The sequence below is a fragment of the Erythrolamprus reginae genome, chromosome Z (assembly GCF_031021105.1).
Source record: "Erythrolamprus reginae isolate rEryReg1 chromosome Z, rEryReg1.hap1, whole genome shotgun sequence".
Classification (NCBI taxonomy): Eukaryota; Metazoa; Chordata; class Lepidosauria; order Squamata; family Dipsadidae; genus Erythrolamprus; species Erythrolamprus reginae.
Window position 1 is genome coordinate 55,839,664 of NC_091963.1, and position 23,964 is coordinate 55,863,627.

Below are 23,964 nucleotides of genomic sequence, written 5' to 3' on the forward strand. Positions count from 1 at the left end.
CCTTAAGTATGAAATGGGATGAAAGAATAGTTAATAATAAAGCATAAGCTTCAGAATTAAATGTTTAGTGTTTTAAATATACAGTGACCTTGCCTATAGAACTTTATCTTGAAGAATGACTTTTAACTATGAGCAGTCATTAATTTCATATGTATTCCCTAGCAATGTTTGTTTTCAGAATTAAAATCCCTATTTATTGTTTTAAATTTTCATGTTTGATAGAGTTTTCAATACCAGGAACTCATGCCATAACACATTTTATTTCAGCTGGAATTCTAGTTCTGATGTAAAAGCATTGTCTTTGGATAGCTGCTTGAAGATTTTTAAATATTTGGAATCTACACACCTATCTGACTACCAATACTAGAACATAAGAACATAAGAAGAGCCAATACTGAATCAGGCCAAAGCCAATCGAATCCAGCATTCTGTGTCACGCAGTGGCTCACCAATTGTACATGGGAATCTTGAGCAGAAAGAGAAGGCAAAATCCTCCCTTTCCCTTGATCCCCAACAAATGGCACCCAAGGGAATCCTGCCTGCCTGCCTCAACCAACATAAAGACGGCACTTGGACATCCATTTCAATAACCACTGATACGTTTGGCATCCATGAATCTGTCTAATCCTGCCTTAAAGCTATCCAGGCTGACAGCTATCATGACCTCTTCTGGAAGTGAATTCCATAAACCAAAGACCCTCTGGGTGAATAAATATTTCCATTTATTTGTCCTCATTTTCTTACCTATGAGTTTTAGGGAGCGCCCCCTCGTCCTAGTATTGTGTGATAGAGGAAAAATAAACCTCTATCCGCCTTTTCTATCCCATGCATGATTTTATACACTTTGATCAAGTCACCTCTTAAACACTGTCTTTCAAGGCTGAAGAGACCAAGGCGTTGCAACCTGGTTTCATAAGGGAGATACTCCATTTCCTTGATCATTCTTGTTGCCCTTTTTTGCACCTTTTCCAGTTCCATTATATCCTTCTTGAGGTCCGGTGACCAGAACTGTACATAGTACTCCAAGTGTGGTCTCACCACTTCTAAACTAGATCAAATCTGACTAAATGGTACTTTTCTAAGCTCAACTAAATTCAAATTATTGTAATGCTAACTTTCTACTCAATGTTAATTATAGTGAAATATTAGGATAATTCTTCACCTATTAATAAGTATTACAGTCTGAAAATCAACAGATGACTATCTCAAGGTCAACATATTGAATATGTAGTAATGTTGAATTTTTATTACCTGCCCGTTGTAGCAAAACTACACCACCAATACGTATATATTTCTTAATTATTTCACTGCAAAGCTAGTAAATAAAAAAAATCACAAAGTTAATACACTTTGCTAAAAAGAATAGGTTAAAGAAAGTGCACATTTATGTATTTATTTTAAAGCCTAAATAGTACCATATGTTTCTAAATAGTACCAAAACTATTTTTCAACTAGTCAAAAGAAAACACATAGTTTTATTTCATTATTATATATTTGTTTGTAAACAAATTATTTTTAGAGGCTACAATTCAAAATTTTATGTTTATACAATTTTATATAAATTGACACAGTGGTTAGAGTGCAGGACTGCAGGCTTCTTCAGCTAACTTTTGCAGTTCAAATCTCACCACCGGCTAAAGGTTGACTCAGACTTCCATCCTTCCAAAGTGGGTAATCCAGATTTTTGGGGACGATGTGCTGACTCTGTAAAATGCTTAGAGAGGGTATAGAGCACTGTGAAGCGGTATATAAGTCTAAATGCTAATGCTATTGCTATATTTGTACAAATATAAATGCATGTTTATATGGATATGTTCTAGTGATATTTATAGGACATTGTTCCCTATAAATGGAAACAAACAGGGAAAATTCTCAAATATGTGGATCAATTCCAGTACAGTATAGTAAAACAAAATAAAAACAAATTTGGAAAAGTGCCATTATATACTGATAATATTCAAATATCTATGGTTAAAAATTCAGAAATTCTATTTCTAAACTTTGTCTGTAAAAAATTATATATTTTATATCATTCTTATTTCCACCATTTCTCCTATTCTAAAGTTCTATGGCATGTACAGAAAAATCAAGAAACAGAAACTTTTTTGAAAGAAACACTTTAGTGCTGATACTAATTATAAAATCTCAATGAAAAGAGAAAGGACTGTCATCCTCTTTTTCTCTATCAAATTTTCTCCAAAGAATTTTCCCCCCCCCAATATTCCACGAGGGAGATTTATCTTTAACAAAATATATCTTGCACAATTCAAAAAGGAAAAATAAGGCAGACTAGACAGCATGGAAATGAAAGAAATTTGGGAAAGGAATTTTCTTTTTTAAAATTTATTTTTTCAAGTGAAAGTAGCAAAACAACATTGATATCTGCAAGTGTATCAATTGAGCAATTCCCAATTTTTTATATTGTATTTTTGTAAAGTATATATATTGTAAAGTATTTTCTGTTTCTTTTTTTTATTAATTTTGGCAAAAAGTACTACAATTGTCACTGTCATTTTTGGCAAAATCCCAAAATGATATACAGAATTGTTTATTTCCAAGAATAATAATAAGAAACATTGCTTATCTTCTTAATGATAACTTCAGTTGAGAAAATTCCAGAATCTGACTTGTCTTTCAAATACAGAATTATACAGATCGAAATACCAAAGTTACAATACAGTTTATTTATTTAGATATGTGAAGATGGGTATAAATTCCGCCCCCTGCAAAATTCAGGAAACATTTTTTTTCCCAATAATAGATTCTGCCAGAAATTAGGAAAAATATGATGACAAAATGTTGTAAGTAAAATAGTTAATATGCAAAACAAATCAGTATAGGTTTGGAAAGATCTCTTCCCTTAGCAATGTTATGCCAAGTGCAGGAAGAGTTAAGCAATAGCTAGCAAAAATGTAGCGGCAGGAAATGGAAATTACTCTTTAAATTTCTTCATTGATTTTGCCATTTTTATTAATGTTCAATTAAAACCCTGCTGTTCTGTTCGGGTCGTATGCGACCCGAAGCCAAGTTTGAGTCCCTGTAAAAAATTTTCCCTGCATATCTGAAACTTGAAATTTCATGACTTTTCATCATTTCAGGGGTTCTCTCTATGAGAATTTTTTTTGGGGGGTGGGGGGCTTAGTTTTTGCTGGGCAAAAAAAGTTACAAATCTTCTGTTCCCGGGTCACCCTGACCCGGACCGAAAACTCTTCATTTGCAGTGCTTATGTTTGGTCTTTTTGAAAGCTTTTTTCACTTGGAAAGTAGTCTGAACATTTCTGCACACAATGATATGAAAATTGAAATGAAAAAAGTAAATCTTATTGGTTTATTTTGCGGATATAATGCACGCCCCCCCCCGTTTTTGTGAAGTTTTTTCAATTTATGGATAGTTTTGCTTGCAAAATGCATTCTATTTTACTAAAGTTGGTGTGGGATTGGTAGCTTGAACATTTCTGAATATAAGAAAAATATAAAGGAACTGAAAAAAATGATTCTTATTGGTTTTTTAATATCAGAAATAAGGCCTCCCCCCCCCCTCGGCTGCTTGCAACCATTTTCACTTTTTATTTTTTTATGCTCCAAATCCGAAATATTCTTTAAAATCTTAGGCATTCATTTACTCAATTTAACAATGCTGATCATCAAAAAATATTTTTGGGGTGGTGGCTAATTGTTTTCTGGGCAAAAAAAAATCATAACTTCGAGTCTGTTTCTGTTCGTATATGACCGGACCAAAAATAATTTTTTTAGGTACTTGAATTTGATCTTTTTGAAAACTTTTTCAACTGGAAAACTAGTTTGAACATTTATGAACATAATGATATGAAAATTGAACTGGAAAAAATGAGACTTATATTTTTATTTTGATCAAAAAGCTCCTCCCCCCATCCTTTTTTAATTTCGTGTCAATTTCTATTTTTTAAGGATACAAATCCCTAAGGAATTTCCCCCCAAAAGGTTTGATATACTAAATTGAACATTTCTGAATATAAGAAAAATATAAATGAACTGAAAAAAATGGTTCTTATTGGTTTATTTTTGCCACAAAAGGGCCACCCCCCACCCCCCGGCCTTGCTATGTGCCATTATTGTCACTGTTTATACATATTTGTCTAGAAATATTTGGAATATCCTTTTGAAAATCAACCACATTGTAGCCAGAGAACTAATTTTATGAAACAAATCCATTTTACTAAAAAAAAGTATGTAAGTTTGAAATTAACAGCATAATTTTTATATAAATTGAAATAATTGAACACGGGGGGAGGCATACATTTATGTGCAAAATAAACCAATATGCATCAATTTTTCCAGTTCAATTTTCATATCATTATGTTCAGAAATGTTCAAGCTACCAATCCCATACAAACTTTAGTAAAATATAATGTATTTTGCAGGCATAATTATCAATAAACCTAAAGAAAATTCACAAAAGCGGGGGGGGGAGGCATATTTATGTGCAAAATAAACCAATAAGGATTAATTTCTTCAGTTCAATTTTCATATCATTGTGTGCAGAAATGTTCAGACTACTTTCCAAGTGAAAACATATTCAAATTGACCAAACATAAGCACTGCAATTGAAGAGTTTTCGGTCCGGGTCAGGGTGACCCGGGAACAGAAGATTTGTTACTTTTCTTAAACAGAACAGGAGGGTTAAGAATGTTAATAAAAATTCCTAGCAAGAGTTGGTAGAAGTTGGTCAGTGTATACATTTAATAAATTAGTTATTATTAAAGATACATATTTATTGGCTCTTATTTTTTCCATTTTTTGTTTGTAATAATTAATTTCATTTACCATGTTGCAAGCACAATTATCTTGTGCTTTAATTTAGTGCATTTCAGATGCAAATTCTCCATGGAATCAAATACAGTGGTACCTCGAGATACGAGTTTAATTCGTTCCGGACCTGTGCTCTTAAGTCGAGCAGCTCTTATCTCGAACGACTTTTCCCCATAGGAATTAATGTTAATCATTTTAATTGGTTCCAGCCCTCAAAAAAATCACAAAGTTAGTCTAAATTATGCAAAAATACATGTTTTTAATGAAAAAATGTACATGTACATATAAATGAATAAACTGAACTTGTAAACTTTCTTAAACTTTTAAATTTACATATGTACACAGTAGCTAGCCTAATCATCTGTTTTTGCCTTTTTGGCTGCACTTTCTGCACTTTCACTTGGAGCAGCTCTTTTTGTAAAAAATGTGTCCAATGACATCTGCTTTTGCCTGCTTTTCAAAATGTTCCGAAAGTGAGTCAATGAGGTGTCACTGAAAAGTGCTGCTGAATGACTCGTGGCTACTTTCTCTGGGTGATGTTTTTCCACAAAACTGACAACGTTCTCCCATTGCGCTAGCATCGCTTTTATCTCACTGGTAGGAAGGGCTTTCGGTGGTTCCTGCATCTCTTCCTCACTGTTGCTCATCTCTTGGGTCATCTCCATCTGTTGCATCTCATGGAGCGCCTTCAGGTCCTCTGTAGAGAGCGGTTCTTCATGCTCTTCGACAAGCTCATTGATGTCACCCTCGTCTACCTGCAGACCCATACACTTACCGAGTGACACAATCTCCTCCAATGAGGTGTCAGTCTCGGTGATGTCCTCGGTCTCAACCTCGGGCTCAGCAGAGTCCCTTGGTGCAACAGCAGCAGGCCACAACTTCTTCCACGCCGAGTTCAAGTTTCGCCTTGACACTTCTTGCCAGGCAAGGTCAATGATGTTAAGGCAAGAAACGATGTTGAAATGATCCTTCCAAAACTCACGCAGTGTCAAGTTGGTGTTCTCTGTTACATCGAAACATCGGCGGAACAGATGCTTCGTGTACAGCTTCTTGAAGTTGGCTATGACCTGCTGATCCATTGGTTGCAGGATTGAAGTCGTGTTGGGTGGGAGAAAGACAACCTTCACAAATTGAAATTCTTCAAGGATGTCGTCTTGAAGAGCAGGTGGGTGGCCTGGAGCTATTGTCGAGCAGCAGTAAGGCTTGTAGGGGGAGTTCATTAGCCAAAAGATATTCCTTCACCGTAGGACCAAAAGCAAGATTTACCCAGTCCACAAAGAACTGCCTCGTTACCCATGCCCTTGCATTGGAGCGCCACAGGACATGGAGTCTTTCCTTCAGGATTTTGTGCGTCTTGAACGCACGAGGATTCTCCGAATGGTACACGAGAAGTGGCTTCACTTTGCAGTCACCCGACGCGTTTGCACACAATGCAAGGGTTAGACGGTCCTTCATGGGCTTATGTCCTGGCAGGCTCTTTTCCTCGGCAGTAATGAAAGTCCTACGGGGCATTTTCTTCCAAAACAGCCCAGTTTCATCACAGTTAAAGATCTGTTGAGAGACATAGCCTTCTTGTTCAACCAGGCTAGCAAAATGCACAACAAACTCCTCCGCTGCCTTGATGTCTGCACTCGCTGCCTCCCCATGCCGAACCACTGAGTGAATGCCACTTCTTTTTCTGAACCTGTCAAACCACCCATGGCTTGCCTTGAACTCATCTGGATCTCCCGACGAGGATGGTTCATTGCTCTTCAGATCGAAGAATATCGCACGAGCCTTCTCGCTGTTATTGTATCTCCGGCCAGCTCCTTTTCTTTTATCCAAATTAACAATAACCTCTCCATCTCTTCATGAACAGACGTCCTGAGTTGGGAAATTATTGTCGCACCTTTTGCTGGTTTAACACCTTTAAGGATGTCCTTCTGCTTCAGGATTGTACAGATGGTGGATGTGCTGCGTTGGAACTTCCTCGCAAGGTCAACAACACGAGTCCCTTTTTCGTGCAAATTGATGATCTCCTGCTTCGCTTCTATGGGTATCATCACCTTCTTCTTCTTCTCAGCGGCCTTTTTTGGAGCCATGCTCGCTCTAAACACCGACACCACCGAGACCTCTTTTTTACCACCGAGAAAACCGGAAGCCAACTTGCCTGCAAGCAGAAAACTTAAAGTCAGCCAAGTAAGAAAGTTTAGAGGAAGGGAAGGTAAAGAGAGAAAGGAAAAGAGCAAGAAATAAAGCAAGAAAGAGAAAGAAAGAAAGAAAGAAAGGCTCACTGAACATCTCTCACTCTCTCTCTCTCTCTTTCTTTCTCTTCCTTTAAAGAAAGAAAGAAAGAAAGAAAGGCTCAATGGACATCTCTCACTCTCTCTCTCTTTCTTTCTTTCTCTTCCTTTAAAGAAAGAAAGAAAGAAAGGCTCAATGGACATCTCTCACTCTCTCTCTCTTTCTTTCTCTTCCTTTAAAGAAAGAAAGAAAGAAAGAAAGAAAGAAAGGCTCAATGGACATCTCTCACTCTCTCTCTCTCTCTTTCTTTCTCTTCCTTTAAAGAAAGAAAGAAAGGCTCAATGGACATCTCTCACTCTCTCTCTCTTTCTTTCTTTCTCTTCCTTTAAAGAAAGAAAGAAAGAAAGAAAGAAAGAAAGAAAGAAAGGGGGAAGGGACAGGAACAGAGGAAGGAAGCAAGGAAACTTATGAAAGGGGAGAGTAAGAGAGGAAGGACTGAAGAAAGGGAGGGAGGGAAGAAGGTAGGAAGGAGAAAGAAAAGAAGAAATAGAGGAAGGGAAGGTAAAAGAGAGAAAGAAAAAGAGAAAGAAAGAAAGAAAATGAAAGAGAAATAAAAATAGAGAGGGGGAATGAAAGAAATGGAAGGAGGGAAGGAAGGAGAAAAAGCAAAAGAAAGAAAGAAAGAGAAAGAAAAAAGAATGAAAGAGCAAGAGAGCAAAAGAAAGAAAGAGAGAAAGAAAGAAAGAAAGAAAGAAAGAAAGAAAGAAAGGGGGAAGGGACAGGAACAGCGGAAGGAAGCAAGGAAACTTATGAAAGGGGAGAGTAAGAGAGGAAGGACTGAAGGAAGGGAGGGAGGGAAGAAGGTAGGAAGGAGAAAGAAAAGAAGAAATAGAGGAAGGGAAGGTAAAAGAGAGAAAGAAAAAGAGAAAGAAAGAAAGAAAATGAAAGAGAAATAAAAATAGAGAGGGGGAATGAAAGAAATGGAAGGAGGGAAGGAAGGAGAAAAAGCAAAAGAAAGAAAGAAAGAAAGAAAGAGAAAGAAAAAAGAATGAAAGAGCAAGAGAGCAAAAGAAAGAGAGAAAGAAAGAAAGAAAGAAAGAAAGGCAACTCCCTCTCTCTTTCTATCCCTCTTTCTTTCTCCCTCTTCCTTTCTATCTATCCTCTTCCTTTATCTCCTCTCTCTCTCTCCCCTCTCTCCCTCCTCTTTCCATCTCTCCCTCTCTTGCTATCTCTCCCCCCTCTCCCTCTTTCTCTCTCTCCCCCCTCTCCCTCTCTCTTTCTCTCACTCCCTCTCTTGCTATCTCTTTCCCTCTCACACACGGTAGGCGGCGCGCAGTGGGAGGGTGATGGCGGCGGCAGCGACAGCCGCAGCGAGTGATAGGCACTCTCTTTCTCTGAGTCACAGTCAGCTGTGAGGCGGCCGCCTCACAGCTGATGACCTTGCCGCCGCCGAGAGAAAGAGAGAGGGAGAGGTGCCTATCACTCACGCGGCTCTCTCTCCATTCTTCTCTTTCTCGGGCTCCGAATGCGGCGGCGGAGGGAAGAGGAAACGAGGCAGTCCCGGATCGCTTGCTTCACCGGCCAGCAAGCCGGCTGCCTGGAAAAGCGCTGCTAGGCGGCCCGGGGTCTTCCCCACCGCCCACGCACGCCAGCAAGAGGGGGAAGACCAAGGGAAGGTTCCTTGGGCCGCATAGCAGCTGATCTGCTCGGCAGCGCAGCAGCAATGAGCAGACGAAAGGGGAAACCCCGATTCGGCGCCTCCCTGCGCTGCCGAGCAGATCAGCTGCTAGGCGGCCCAAGGAACCTTCCCGGGGTCTTCCCCACCGCCCATGCACGCCAGCAAGAGGGGGAAGACCAAGGGAAGGTTCCTTGGGCCGCCTAGCAGCCCCTCCCTCCCTCCTCCGCCGCTTCTTCCACTGCTCGCTCGCCCCGCAGCCGCCTCTGCTCACCATGGGGAGTCCCGGGCGCCGCCTGCTGCTTCTCCTGGCGCTGCTGCTGCTGCTGGTGCTCCGGGTTTGGGGGGTGCTAGGAAGCCCCCCATGCCGGCGGAGACCTTTTAAACCACCCGTGCCGCTCCCCAGCTGAGCCCTGAAGCCAAGCGCCAAAGGCGAACTTCTGCGCTTGGCTTCAGGGCTCAGCTGGGAAGCGGCACGGGTGGTTTAAAAGGTCTCCGCCGGCATGGGGGGCTTCCTAGCCCCCCCCCGAACCCCCAACCCGGCCGCCCCTAAGCCCCCGCAAAGCAAAGCAAAGCAAGCCGAGCGGAGAAAAAAATCGGGAAAAATTCCGACCGCATGGCCGATTGCGCAACCTCCCGACCTCGCTTTCCCGACGCCGTTCGCCCCCCCCACCCACCCCCAAACAGAAGCCCCCGCAAAGCAAAGCAAAGCAAGCCAAGCGGAGAAAAAATCGGGAAAAATTTCGACCGCATGGCCGATTGCGCAACCTCCCGACCTCGCTTTCCCGACGCCGTTCGCCCCCCCCCCAAACAGAAGCCCCCGCAAAGCAAAGCAAAGCAAGCCGAGCGGAGAAAAAATCGGGAAAAATTCCGACCGCATGGCCGATTGCGCAACCTCCCGACCTCGCTTTCCCGACGCCGTTCGCCCCCCCCCAAACAGAAGCCCCCGCAAAGCAAAGCAAAGCAAAGCAAGCCGAGCGGAGAAAAAATCGGGAAAAATTCCGACCGCATGGCCGATTGCGCAACCTCCCGACCTCGCTTTCCCGACGCCGTTCGCCCCCCCCCACCCCCAAACAGAAGCCCCCGCAAAGCAAAGCAAAGCAAGCCGAGCGGAGAAAAAATCGGGAAAAATTCCGACCGCATGGCCGATTGCGCAACCTCCCGACCTCGCTTTCCCGACGCTGTTCGCCCCCCCCCACCCACCCCCAAGCAGAAGCCAAGGACCCCCCACCCCCAAACAGAAGCCAAGCGAATGCTTACCAAGTTGGAGTACTGTACTATACTGTACTTCGAGCAGAGACGAGCCGGGCGCTTCCTTGCCTTCCTTCCTTCGCCGAAAGAGTGAGGGAGGCGTGGCTCGTATCCCGGATATGAGCTCGGGAGGCGAACGGAAATGCCGCTCCCTCCCAAGCTCTTATCTCGAGTAGCTCGTAAGTAGAGCTGCTCGTAAGTCGGGGTTCCACTGTAATCTACATCCAGCTCACCTAGAAAGGTACACATTTCTATGTATTTTATGTATTCAATACCCCTCTAATGGCTTGTAGACATTTCTTACACGGCTAATTATAAATATGTTAAATCAAAACTGAACTATATTTGGCTCTTTTGATTGTAATGTGTTTTACTTTTATTTAATGCCATATTTACTGCATCGAGTAAATATCGAATTTTGTTATATTTTACTGAAATCTATTCATTTTTAAAGATGTAATAATCATATCAATGATTGTTAAAAGACAAACATTTAGGAAGAGTTTGATGGCTGTAGCTATGGTTGAATGTTACAGTAAAGTATTTTATACTGAAATGGAACGTGCTTTACCTTATCATCTCTTGATGCAAGAACATGCGAAAACCAGCACTTTGATTTCTGACAGCCATTCAATGAATTGAAATAGTATCTGCAGTATCCATGAGGTAAAGTCAATCCTAAATTAGTCTGCAAAATTATTTAAAGAAAAATAAAGCATTTTTGTTTTTAGATTCATTTAAAACCAAAATGCAGGAAGGTGAAAGAGTAAGATTTCTCTGGTATATACTTTTTGGATTACAATTTGTAAGCAACAAAAGAAATGATAAACTTAATATGGTATTTTTATTTTCTATAATGGAAGCAATGTAGTAAAATGAATTGGAAAATTCTTGCATCCTGGACATAAACTGTTTCAACTCCTACCCTCAAAACGTCGCTACTGAGCATTGCACACCAAGACAACTAGACACAAGAACAGTTTTTCCCCAAACACCATCACTCTGCTGAACAAATAATTCCCTCAACACTGTCAAACTATTTACTAAATCTGCACTACTATTACTACTAGTTTTTTCCCATCATTCCTATCACCCATTTCCTCCCACTTATGACGGTATGACTGTAATTTGTTGTTCATATCCTTAAGATTTTTACTAATATTGATTGTTTCCTTATTGCTTATTTGATCCCTATGACAACCATTAAGTGCTGTACCTCATGATTCTTGACAAATGTATCATTTTCTTTTATGTACACTGAGAGCATATGCACCAAAGACAAATTCCTTGCATGTGCAATCACACTTGGCCAATAAAGAATTCTATTCTATTCTTTAAAAAAAACACCCAAAAAACAAAAAACCAAACAAATGAAATCTATCTTCTGATTCAGGAGTTTATTAATAATACATTTTATGCTTTAGCCTCTTTTAAGAACTTGCGCAACTCTAGCTATTTCTTTTTTTTTTTAGAAAAAAAATATTGATTATCAAGTATTTTTTTAAAAAACTATAACAAAAATATACTTTCAGTATTTCTGCATTATTACATCAAGGATTCCATATCCACATATCATCACAATACCCTTATTCAAAATTTATCACTTTAACATTATTACTAATTTTTTGAAATATACATATAATTATACCTTTTTTTAAAAAAAATTACATATTTTCATCTTATATTTTTACTAATTTTGTTTATCACTCACGATCTTCTTATTTCCTTTCCTTAATTCGATCCATCTGTGCCACTGTTCCCATGTCTCGTAATATTCAGATTCTTTTTGACCCATTATTTCCATTGTAACTTTATCCATTTCGGAAAAGTTACAAATTTTATTTATTACTTTTTCTGGGGGAGTCTCTACATTTTTCCAAAATTGGGAAAAGGTAATCCTAGCTGCAATTGTAATATGTAGCATTAAATATTTTTTTTGCTTTGCTATACCCTTTTAAAAATATTCTCAATAAGAACAACTCTGGAGTGAATTCTATTGCTATTTATGTCATCTCTTGTAGTCATTTAGGGATTTTTTTCACAGAATATTTTTGTCTTGGAACACAACCACCATATGTGAAAGAAGATGCCATTAGTTTTTTTACATTGCCAACAATTTGGACTTAGTTTTGAGTATATTTTTGCCAATTGAGTCATTGCCAAATACCATCTATAACACATTTTAGAATAGTTCTCTTTATATGATACTGATTTATATAATTTTAAATTTCTATTCCATACTTGTTCCCAGTCTGCCAAATGGATGTTATGCCCAATGCTTTGTGTCCATACTACCATGGGTCCTTTTACCACATCTTCATTCCTTTCTTATTGTAATAGGTAGCTATATAATCTTGAAATAATTTTATTTTGGGGGCCGGTAAAAAGCTTGTCTAATGTGCTTGATGTCATAGTTATTCCATGTTCTTTCATTTCCATTTTATGCCTAGATTGTATTTGTAAGTACGGCCACCAATCTATAATTATATTTTGAGTACCCAGTTCTTCTCTGCTTTTGAGTTTCCTTATCCAATCTAAAATATATTTATAATTCTTAATTTTATCCTTTTCGAATGCATTTGGATATATTATTGCTTTCATTACTGAAAGCTAATTCAGTACTTTATAATAGTGTTTTCTTTTTATTTCTATCCATATTATAATTATTGTGTCTCTAATTAAATGCTTTCGAAAGTAAGTTGGGATTTTCCCCTTACTCCAAAGAAAGGAATGCCAGTCTGTTTCTAAATCATGGCCTTCTAATGCCAATATTCTATTATTGTCCAAAGTGACCCATTCCCTGATCCAGACTAACGTTGCTGCAACTTGAAATAAATATAATAATTTGGGAACTATACTCATTTTAATTATAACTATTCATCCCAATAAAGATAATTGCAAGTTTCCCCATTTTTTGCAATCTAAACCTATTTGTTCTAACAGTTTTTATAGTTGTTTTATTTTATTGTTGAACATTTGTTTGTTAGATAAATCCCTAAGTATTTAATTTTCTTTACTGTTTGTAGGTTCAGTTCTCCTTCCAATTTTATTTCTTGTTGGGCTGTCATGTTTTTTGTTAACACTTTAATTTTCCGTCTTTATTTTAAGACTAGCTATTGATCCTTATTTTTCTAATTCCCTAATCAAATTCAATTCAATTCAATTCAATTTATTAGATTTGTATGCTGCCCCTCTCCGTAGACTCGGGGCGGCTCACAACAATAATAACACAATATATAACAAATCTAATAATTAAAAGTCATTAAAAACCCCGTATTAAAAAGAAAACATACACACAAGCATACCATGCATAAACTGCATAGGCTCGGGGGAGATATCTCAGTTCCCCCATGCCTGGTGGGTTTTAAGAAGTTTACAAAAGACAAGGAGGGTGGGGGCAATTCTAATCTCCGGGGGGGAGCTAGTTCCAGAGGGTCGGGGCCTGTGGGCCTGACTCATGGAGGTCTTCTAAGAAGAAGACAAAATCGTCAGAGAAAGGTTGCAGTTTGTAGGTCTCTTTTTTAACTGTCGTTCCTTGAATTTCCGTATTTTCTCTAGTTTTATTCAGTAATATTTCCAATGTTAATATAAAAAGTAAAGGTGATAAAGGGCACCCTTTCCTGACTCCTTTTTGAATTTGGAATGTTTTTGTCATGTCTCCATTTATTATTACTTTGGCAGACTGGGAAGAGTATCGTTTTTGTAAATTTGTCACTAAATTCCATTTGCCTGATTAATAATTTCATATATTGCCAATTTACATTATCAAACGCCTTTTGCACATCCAGAAAGACAGCTGCCACCTGCTTTTCTGGATGCACTTCATAATATTCAAAAATGTTAATGATTGTTCTCAGATTTGTCCTAATTTGTCTTGCTGGCAGAAATCCATTTTGGCCCGAATGTATGTTTTTATTCAAAATTATTTTTAATCTTTCTGCCACAATGTTCATGAAAATTTTATAATTGGTGTTTAACAATAAGTCCTTGGAGACAGGCGGCATATAAATCCAATAAATAAATAAGATTGGCCGGTAGTTTTGAATTAAATTTGGTTCAGTACCTTCTTTCAACAATGTGGTGATACATGATTCCGTCTAAGATCTTGCCATTTTCCCTTCATTACACTTCTAATTGCAATTCCAGTACTTCTTCTATAACTGTTTTATAAAATTCTGCAGGGAATCTATCTGGTCCAGATGATTTGTTATTCTTCTGTCTTTGTAGTGCATTTCTCATTTCCTCCATAGTTATTTCTTTATTCAACATTAATTTGTTTTCCTCTTTTATTTTAGTGATGGTTGCTTGTTGAAGATATTCCTCTGTTATCTTTTCCTATTTCTTCCTGTCTACTATAAGTTCTCATAAAATTCCACTTCCATCTCTTTAATTTTTTCATCACTGGAACTATCTTCTAACTGATGTATTATCTTATTTCCTCTTTCTTTTTAAATTTTATATGCCAGCCATCTTCCTGCCTTATTCGCATTCTCAAAATATGATTGCTTTGAAAATTTAAGGTCTCTTTGTTCATTTATATTTAATTTATGCTTGGCTTCAATTAATAATTCTTCTATTTTTCCATCCCTTGGTTTGCAATTGAGTTTCTAATTTTTTTTGCCATCTTTTATTATTTTTTCCTTTTTTTGCAGTGTATGAAATTATTATTCCCCTTGCAAATGCTTTCATTGTATCCCATACATTCTGGCTGGAGGTTGGTTGTTTCTTATTTTCTATCAAAAACATCTTTAATTCTTTTTCTAGCAACAGCATAAATAGATCATCTTGCATTAAACTGTGCATTAAAAGTCCATCTCCTAACTGTTTTGTTTCTTATTTTTCCAGGTTATTTTTATCAGGTTATGATCTGCCTGTATGTTAGGTATGATTTCAATTGTTTCTATCCTGCTTAATTCACTTGATATCCATGCCATGTCTATCCTGGTATATTTTATGTGAATTAGAATAAAATGTATATTGTTTAATTGTAGAGTGAAATGTCCTCCTTATATCTATTAAATTAAATCTTCTACCATGTCCCAGAAGGTTTTTGAGTAAAGTAGATTTACTTGATTGTTTCTTTTTCCCTCCCGCATGATCCTCTTTCCCATCAATTATCCCATTGAAATCCCCAATTATATATATATATTATTACACCCTGTTTGTATTATTTTTACATGAACTTTTTAATATAATTCTTTTTGGTTCTTATTGGGGGCATAAATGTTTACAATCAATATATCTGTTTTCCCTATTTGTACTTCTATCATTAAGATTCTTCCTTTTGTATCCCTATATATTTCTTTACTTCTCAATTCCTTTTTGACATAAATTGCCAATCCCCTCCTCTACCCCCCCCCACCTGCTGCAGATATGTATACTTTACTCAACTTTGGAAAATATAAATATTTCTTTCCCTTTTCCTTTATATGCATCTCTTGTAAACATATTATATCATTTTTTTTGCTTGGCTAATATTGTTAATAGTTTTCCCCCCTTTAATTACACATTCAACCCTTGTACATTGATCGACATTAGTTGTATTTCGCTTTCCATCTTTCTATTATTTTCTCTTTACTTAGTTTTAGTTTGTTTTATATGCTTTCTAGGCCCTTGTTCGTGCTTCTCTTTGTTTCAGTTGTCCTATTTCTATAGTCTTATCTTCTTTTCTTTCTTCTTCTGATTCTTGTTCTTCCTGTGTTTCTAATTTTTGTTTCTCACTTGACTAGGAATCTTCCTCTCCTCCTTTTATTTGATCGAACATTTCTGTTGCTTTTTCTATGTTCTCAACAGGAATCCTTTTTCCTTCCCAGGATATTCTCATAGATATTCTTCTAAAAGGGACTTGTATGTTGGATCTTCTCGGCCGGTAGAGAGGTGACAAGGAGCTGGGTCCAGGAGATTGTCAATGCTTCTCTGAGGGGGGGAGTCCTTCCCAGCTCCCTACAAGGAGGCATTCATGCAACCCCTCCTCAAGAAGCCTTCCCTGGACCCAGCCATGCTCAACAACTATTGTCCATCTCCAACCTACCCTTTATGGGGAAGGCTGTTGAGAAGGTGGAGTCGCTCCAGCTCCAGTGGTCCTTGGAAGAAGTCGATTATCTAGGCCCTCAACAGTCAGCCTTCTCTGTGGCAGCCCCATCCCTCTGGAATCAACTCCCCCCAGAGATTAGGCCTGCCCCCACCCTCCTTGCCTTTTGAAAGCTCCTGAAGACTAACCTGTGTCACCAGGCATGGGGAAATTAATATAGCCCCAGCTACTATTGTTTTATGTGTGATTTGTTAGGTTGTGTGATTGTTTTCTTTTTATAATAATGGGTTTTAAATTGTTTTTTAACATTAGATTTGTACATGTTGTATTATTGCTGTGAGCCACTCTGAGTCCTGAGAGGGGCGGCATACAAATCTAATAAATTATTATTAATTATTATTATTATCAAAAATTTATACTCCCTCCTTTGCTCCCTCACTTGCCTTGGTATCGGTTTCAATATTTTTATCTTTTTTCCTTTGTATGTTATTGTTTCTTCCCTTGTTGCCATATATACCAGATCTCTAACCTTCTTTCTCACAAACTTTACCTGTATTTCTCTGGAGTGGTTATGTCATGTGATATAATTTGTGTGCATCCTTCATATTTCATCTATTTATGTTGTTCCAGGACTATGCCTGCCATAAGTTCTCCTAGAACTACATCTCTCGTTTCCATCACATTTTGAAATTGAAGGTAGAAAGCTAAATGTTCCATCTCCAGATTATGCAGTCCTCCAACTTTTTTGTTGTTGTTGTAAATTTCTGGTCAAGATTTTCCATTTTTTCTCTGTATTTTCTGCTTTAGTCTCTATTGTATTTTATTAACATTTTGTGCTATCACTTCCTGTGTCACCTCCATTCCCTCATCCAATTTCTGTATATTTATATTAGTCTCTTTATGGGTTAGTGACATCATTTCTTGTAGTTTGACCATTGTTTCTTGCATCATCACTTATTCATTGTCTGAATTAGTGGTGTACTGTTCACCTTTTCAATAGTCAACACATCATCTATGGATCTCTGACTAGATGAGATATGAGTGGAAACTGTTGGGTTAGGGACAGCTTTTCTCTGGATCTTAAGAATAGTGGTTTTGCCCTGGTTGCCATTTCGTTAATAATCTTACTTTATTCTCCTACTATTTTTGCTATACTAGTCCAAATCACCTTGACTATTTTTAACTTTTCTATCTTACATTATCAATATTATTTTTAGCACTCTGTAATATTTTATACTATCTCTTACCACTTATAATTATTAATATTAACAATTATTAATATCAACAAATTATCCTTATTTAACTTATATCACTACTACAATTTTATCTTACCACTCATATTATACTTGTATCAATCAATCCCTTAATTTCTGTAAGAAACGTAATGGTTAGTAAATAAAAATAGCTATGAAATAATAATAAAGGTAGCAATAGGGGGGAAAGGGGAGAAGGAAACTGAGAAGAGGAGAGAAGGGAAAAACAGAAAGAAAAAAGAAAGGAGAAAATGAGGAATAATAGTACCGTATTTTACTTAAAATTCTATATATTTAAAGTGTATAAATTATTAACTATATAAATAGTTCATATCAACTCAAGAAAAATTAAGGAATATAACTTCATTTTTTCACCTTAATCCTGTTCTTTTTGCTCATTCTTTTACCCTTAGTTCCTTTAAGTTGATAATTATTAGTCAATGAAAGTCATTAGTCAGTAAAGTCAGCAAAGAATATTCAGTAATGGAGTCTAACCTAGTTCCCTGCTCAGTTCCCTCTTTCACCAGGCTCCAACTTGTATTGTTTTTTTAATTACCTCTACCAATCCAAAAGTCTAAAAGGTCCAGAAAGTCAGTACTAGTCCATCAATATCACAATAATAAAAAAAACCCTCTAGGATCTTAAGAGAGATCTCTTCCCCTCTTCTTTATTTTTCACCTTTCAAATTGTTAAACTGTCAGTCAAGAAATCTCTGTCACTTTTTCGGCACATTAATAGCATTTCTTGCACTCATCCATTCACTGGCTGCTAAAGTTAAATCAGAGCGATTGTCAGACCCAAAGTCATTATGTGAAGTCAAAGGTTGGCCTGACACAGTTTGGGAGTGAGAGAGAGAGAGATATGCCACCAAACATTCCTTTCTGCAGATGCCATAGTAACGAACACAGGAAGGAATCATGAATCCTGCATAGGATTGGTCCTTGTGGTGTGGGGATGTGATATGGGGTTTTGACCCAGATGTAATCTAAGGGACTCAGAGTTGGAATGATTCCAGTCGAATCCAGACATGGCTGTTAATAAATCGTACCCGGCGAGAAGCACAGGTGTGGACATGATTTATTTCTCAGAATGCTATTTGGTTCGCTAACATCAATACCAACTCTCCCCAATCCAAAGAATGGAACAGAGGGAGTTAACCAAGAATCTGAAGGTGGAAGGGCTTGGAATTTCCTACACACACACCCTCTGCAGTAGGAGCTAGACAGCGTTCAACATTACGAGGTAAAGAGGGGAGGAACAGGCTTGGGGCTGAAATGAACAAGCCAGAAACAATCTATCTTCCTGAGTAGGGGTTGCTCAGATGCCCATGGATTTCTGAAGATCCCTTTCTTCATGACACCCTGAAGTTACCTCTCTAAATGGCAACAATGAATAATGTAGCCTTCCTTTCCATCACCGTCACTGACTCCCTAAGTGAATTGCAAGATAGAGGCAAGCCAATGTCATATCAAAGAAATCCTTCATGGGGGAATTTCAAAACCTGCTCGGCCCCCCTTCTCCTGCTCCTCTGATTGCAAACAGCAGACTGCTGCTACACTATTCTGAGCCGAATAGTGTAGCAAAACAGTTAGAAGCTGAGACGCTGATTTTCCAATTGAAACAGGCAGGCAAGCCTGTGAAGAATTTTATGGAAGAATTTCAAATGACTGCCTATAACCTGAGGGGGTGGCCAGAAAACTGTTTGGTCCATATTTTCAAAAGTGCCCTTGATCCAAAATTGAGAGAGGGTGTGTGAACTGTAGGTGGGAGGCAGCTGGGCCATTCAAGACTGGTATGCCACAGCAGTCGCTCTGAGTGATGTAATTCTTGCTGAGAAGGGACCTCCCCCGCCCCATGCAACAAAGGATCTTTTAAGAGCCTGCCTTTCCCCTTGTCAGCTGGGTTCCCCTTGCTCAGGGATTATGAGGGGAACAAGTTGCTACAGATGTGACCAGACTGGCCATAAGGGGATAGACTGCTTGACGTACCTCTCTCCCCCAAAACCCGAGCCATGCCCAGTAGCAGAAAGTGGATATGAAGAAGACCCTCTGTAGGGTCTCTGGGCCTTTCAAACTGCGCTCTCCTGAGGAACCGGGCCTGGTTGGAATGAGAAGCCCGGTAGAGAGGACGACCCAATGATGAGTGAGCCCATCCATCCGTTCATCATTAAAGCAAGGATTAAAGTAATGATCATGGGGGAGAAGGAAGAAATACGGGCTTTGATAGATACAGGGCACTCGAGATGCCTTATTAGCAAAACCTTAATGGAGAAGTTAAAAATCCAGACCAGGCCTTTAGCGAAACCCATCCGGTTCCAACAGGTGGATGGCTCTCTAGTGAGTGGAGTTCCCGCTACACTCCTGACTGAGTTAGTGGAGCTGCGGATAGGCCAGCACCGTGAACTCTTGAGATTCATAGTCACCCCCAAGATGTCGAAACCAGTTATATTGGGCCTGGCCTGGATAGACAAATAACTCCAACCTTTCGTTGGGAAGGTGGGCATCGTAAGCTTTTCATCCCCTTGGGATCTAACGCTTTTCTAGAGACTGACAGGGGAAAACCTTCTCCCCGGGAGGAATGGGTCCTTAGCAGTGGTTACAATGAAGGAACGAACACTTCCAGATCTCCTGAAGGTGCCCTTGGAATACAGAGACTTGGGAAAAGTCTTCAGTGAGGAAGATTGCAATGAACTGCCCCCTCACAGACCTACAGACTGTGCGATAGAATTTGAACCAGGGGCAACTCTCCCAAAACCTAGGATGTATGCAAAGTCATCGAAAGAATTGGGAGAGCTGAGAAACTACATAGATACCAATTTAAAGAGGGAATTCATCCAGCCTGCAAATTCCAGGACAGCAGCCCTCATTCTCTTTAATGAGAAGGACGGAGGTTTTCGCTTAATCATGGACTTTCAGAACCTTAATGCGGTGTGTGTACAGAACACTTATCCCCTCCCCCTCATGAAGGAATTACTAAGTCATCTAGCCAAGGGGAAATACTTTACCAAGTTGCACTTAAGGGAGGCTTATTACTGCATCAGAATAAAGGAAGGGGATGAGTGGAAAACTGCTTTCAACTGCCTGTTAGGGAGTTTCCAATTCTGAGTGATGCCATTTGGTCTGAAAGGGGCCCCTGCCGTGTTCATGCAGTACATAAATTAAGTTCTACATACCCACCTCTATAACAGGGTTCTTGTGTACTTAGATGACATCCTTATCTACAGCCAGAACCTCCCTGACCACGTCAAGTTTGTGAGGCAAGTCTTGAAGAAGCTTTTGTCTGCTAAACTCTATGTGAAACTTTCGAAGTGAGAATTTCACCAGATGTCAGTAGACTATTTGGGATACCACATATCTACTGAAGGCATAGAGACTGTCCCAACCAAGGTGAATGCAGTGCTTGATTGGCATGCTCCCTGCACACGCAAGCAATTACAGAGTTTCTTAGTATTTGCAAATTTCTACCGGCAGTTCATTCCAGCTTTCGCAGAAGTTGCCTTGCCCTTTACCGAGTTACTAAAGACTGGGTCAGCCCCTACTAAGCCCAGACCCTCTCAGCCAATCAGGTGGACGATGGAATGCCAAAAGGCTTTCAAAAGGCTCAAAATACTTTTTGCAAAGGAGCTCATCCTGCAACATCCTGACCCCGAGTGGAAGTTTTTGATCCAGTCTGACGCCAGCGATGTGGAGATAGCTGCGGTGCCATTACAAGACAATGGAAGGGGACAGTTGCTGCCTTTTGCAGAAGAAGCGTACAACAATTCTATACACAGCAGCACGGGACTAACCCCTTTCCAGGTTACCAGTGGTCAAGCTTTCATTCCCATGCAGGAACTACCTACAGAACCTCCCTCGTCTATCACATTGGTGGAGTGGATGAAGAAGCTGAAGAGAGGATGGGAGGATACCAAGAAGGTGCTAACGGAGGCAGCACAAGCCTACAAGAAACAAGCAGATAAGCACTGATCTCCCCAACCCCCTTTTTGAGTGGGAGATAAAGTTTTCCTGTCTACCAAATACATTCGGTTAAGGCTGTCTAGCAAAAAGCTAGGCCCAAAATTCCTGGGCCCTTTCCCAATAGTGAAAGTAATCAACCAATAGTGAAAGTAATCATGGTGCAGCTTACACTGCCTAGAATCCTAGGGAGGATCCACCCTGTATTTCACTGCAGCCTGCCAAACCTGGTGATTGGGTCCAACATTAGGCCACATGCACAGCCGCCCCCTTCCCCTGTAGTAATTCAGGGGGAGCCCTTCTATGAAGTAAAAAAAAAATTGGACTCACATTTTCCGGGGAAATTTGCAGTACCTAATTCATTGGAAGGGGTACCCTCTGTCAGAGATTATCTGAGTAAAGAGTCGGGATGTCAGTGCTGATAGGTTAGTCAAGCAGTTCCATGAGAATTATCTGAATAAGCCAAAGGGTCCCGGACGGGGAAGGTAGGATGGTCTGGAACGGTACTAACCCCTATACTTATTCTATCGTTCCAGGAGACGGGTTTTGTGGGAAGGGAAGGCATAGATGAGCCGGGATGGCGCAGCAGGTAGAGTGCTGTACTGCAGGCCACTGAAGCTGACTTGTAGATCTGAAGGTCAGCGGTCCAAATCTCATCATCGGCTCAAGGTTGACTCAGCCTTCCATCCTTCCAAGGTGGGTAATATGAGGACCCGGATTTTGGGGGCAATAGCCTAGCTCTGTTAAAAAAGTGCTTGTTGTAAGCCACCCTGAGTCTAAGGAGAAGGGTGGCATAAAAATAAAATCAAATAAATAAATAAATAAATAAGGGAGGCTGCCTGTCAGGCCCAAAGTCATTATGTGAAATCAAAGGTTGGCCTGACACAGTTTGGGGGGGGGGTGTGTGAGAGAGAGATATGCCACCACACATTCCTTTCTGCAGATGCCATAGTAACGAACACAGGAAGGAATCAGGAATCCTGCATAGGATTGGTCCTTGTGGGTGTGGGGATGTGATATGGGGTTTGACCTGGATGTAATCTAATGGACTCAGAGTTGGAATGATTCCAGTCGAATCCAGACATGGATGTTAATAAATTGTACCCGGCGAGAAGCACAGGCGTGGAAATGATTTATTTCTCAGAATGCTATTTGGTTCGCTAACAGCGATATTTAACTTTCGGGAAATCTAGCATCAATTCTCCTTAATCCAATGCAGAATACTATAGATAAATGCTCCCTTCTATGCAACCTGCTGGAGCTCCATTTTCACCCTGCAAGAGCACTCATGGACGATTCAGGATCAGGTCAGAGAGAGAATCCTTTCCACTGCTGAGCAACTACCACCACCAGAATGGCTCCTGGAAGGCCTCTCTTATTCTGCTAAGTCCTCCAGACTTTCACACCTCAAAGGATCCCCCATCACTGAACATTTCAGATTTTGAAGAAGGAGACTGTCTTCTGCCTCCTACCTCGCTCTTTACCATCACCAGAAGTCGAGACTTTACTATTTCAAGCACTGTAGGAACTTTTACATTGACTCAGGCTGCACTGAGAGCCATTTTATCTGGTGCCTATATTAATTGATTGTGATTTTACAGGCTGTCTTAATTGTGAAGGCTGGGGAGAAGGTGAGAGTAAATTGTTTTAATTAAGGTTTTTAATTGGGATTGGCGGGTGTTGCGGGAATGTGAAAGTGGATGGTTTTTGCAATGAATGGGTGCGATGACTGGGTTGGTAGAATGAGAGATCCGGGGACCAAGGTTGGTGCTCCCCCTGCTGATTGTGGAAACAGCAGGTGGGGACCCGATTGTAACCACCCAGCTAAATGATGTGAATGGTTCAAGTGGAATGAATGGGAATTTGGCCTGCCAAGATGTAGGTTGGGTGGGGAAGGTGAGGGGGGGATCCCCGGGATGACTGAAAGCCAGAGCATAATGGACATGTTGGGGAGAGGCATATATGGCAGTAGCTGGGAGATAGGCTGCTCTTGAGGAACTAGAACTCGCTGTATAAAAGCAATTTCCTGTTCCGGCCCCTGAATCATCTAGCTCATTCCGTAGTACTGGTGACAGGCAAAGCAGGATCCTGGGCTCATACTGCTGCTGCTCAATGCCAGTCAATTGTGACCAAAGTCCCCCTTGTCCAAGATTTTCTCTTGGATGAGGCAGCAGACCTGGCATGTGTGATTGAGATCTGACTGGGTGTATATGCTCTCAGTGTACATAAAAGAAAAAGATACATTTGTCAAGAATCAAGTGGTACAACACTTAATGATTGTCATAGGGGTCAAATAAGCAATGAAGAAACAATCAATATTAATAAAAAACTTAGGATACAAGAAACAAGTTACAGTCACACAGTCCTAAGTGGGAGGAAAAGGATGATAGGAATGATGAGAAAAAACTAGTAGAAATAGAAGTGCAGACTTAGTAAAAAGTTTGACAGTGTTGAGGGAATTATTTGTTTAGTAGAGTGATGGCGTTCAGGGAAAAATGTTCTTGAGTCTAGTTGTCTTGTGTGCAGTGCTCTATAGCGACGTTTTGAGGGTAGGAGTTGAAACAATTTGTGCCCAGGAATCAAGGGGTCAATAAATATTTTCACCGCCCTCTTTTTGACTCGTGCAGTATACAGGTCCTCAATAGAAGGCAGGTTGGCAGCAATTGTTTTTTCTGCAGTTCTGATTATCCTCTGAAGTCTGTGTCAGTCTTGTTGGGTTGCAGAACCAAACCAGACAGTTATAGAGGTGCAGATGACAGACTCAATGATTCTATAGAATTGTATCAGCAGC

The 23,964-nt window shown here is 39.7% G+C and overlaps 1 protein-coding gene across 3 annotated transcripts in view; it reads right to left on the reverse strand.

Moving 5' to 3' along the window:
- TOPAZ1 (testis and ovary specific TOPAZ 1) overlaps positions 1-23,964 on the reverse strand; it is a 243,358-nt gene that overhangs the window by 116,762 nt on the left and 102,632 nt on the right. For 2 of the 3 annotated variants that reach the window (XM_070767234.1, XM_070767233.1), the window contains exons 8-9: positions 10,508-10,624; positions 1,252-1,315 (exon numbers count right to left, since the gene is read on the reverse strand). In XM_070767234.1, coding sequence (XP_070623335.1) covers positions 1,252-1,315; positions 10,508-10,624 — 181 coding nt within the window. The remainder of the gene's footprint in view (positions 1-1,251; positions 1,316-10,507; positions 10,625-23,964) is intronic. The other variant, XM_070767235.1, reaches the window with a different exon arrangement.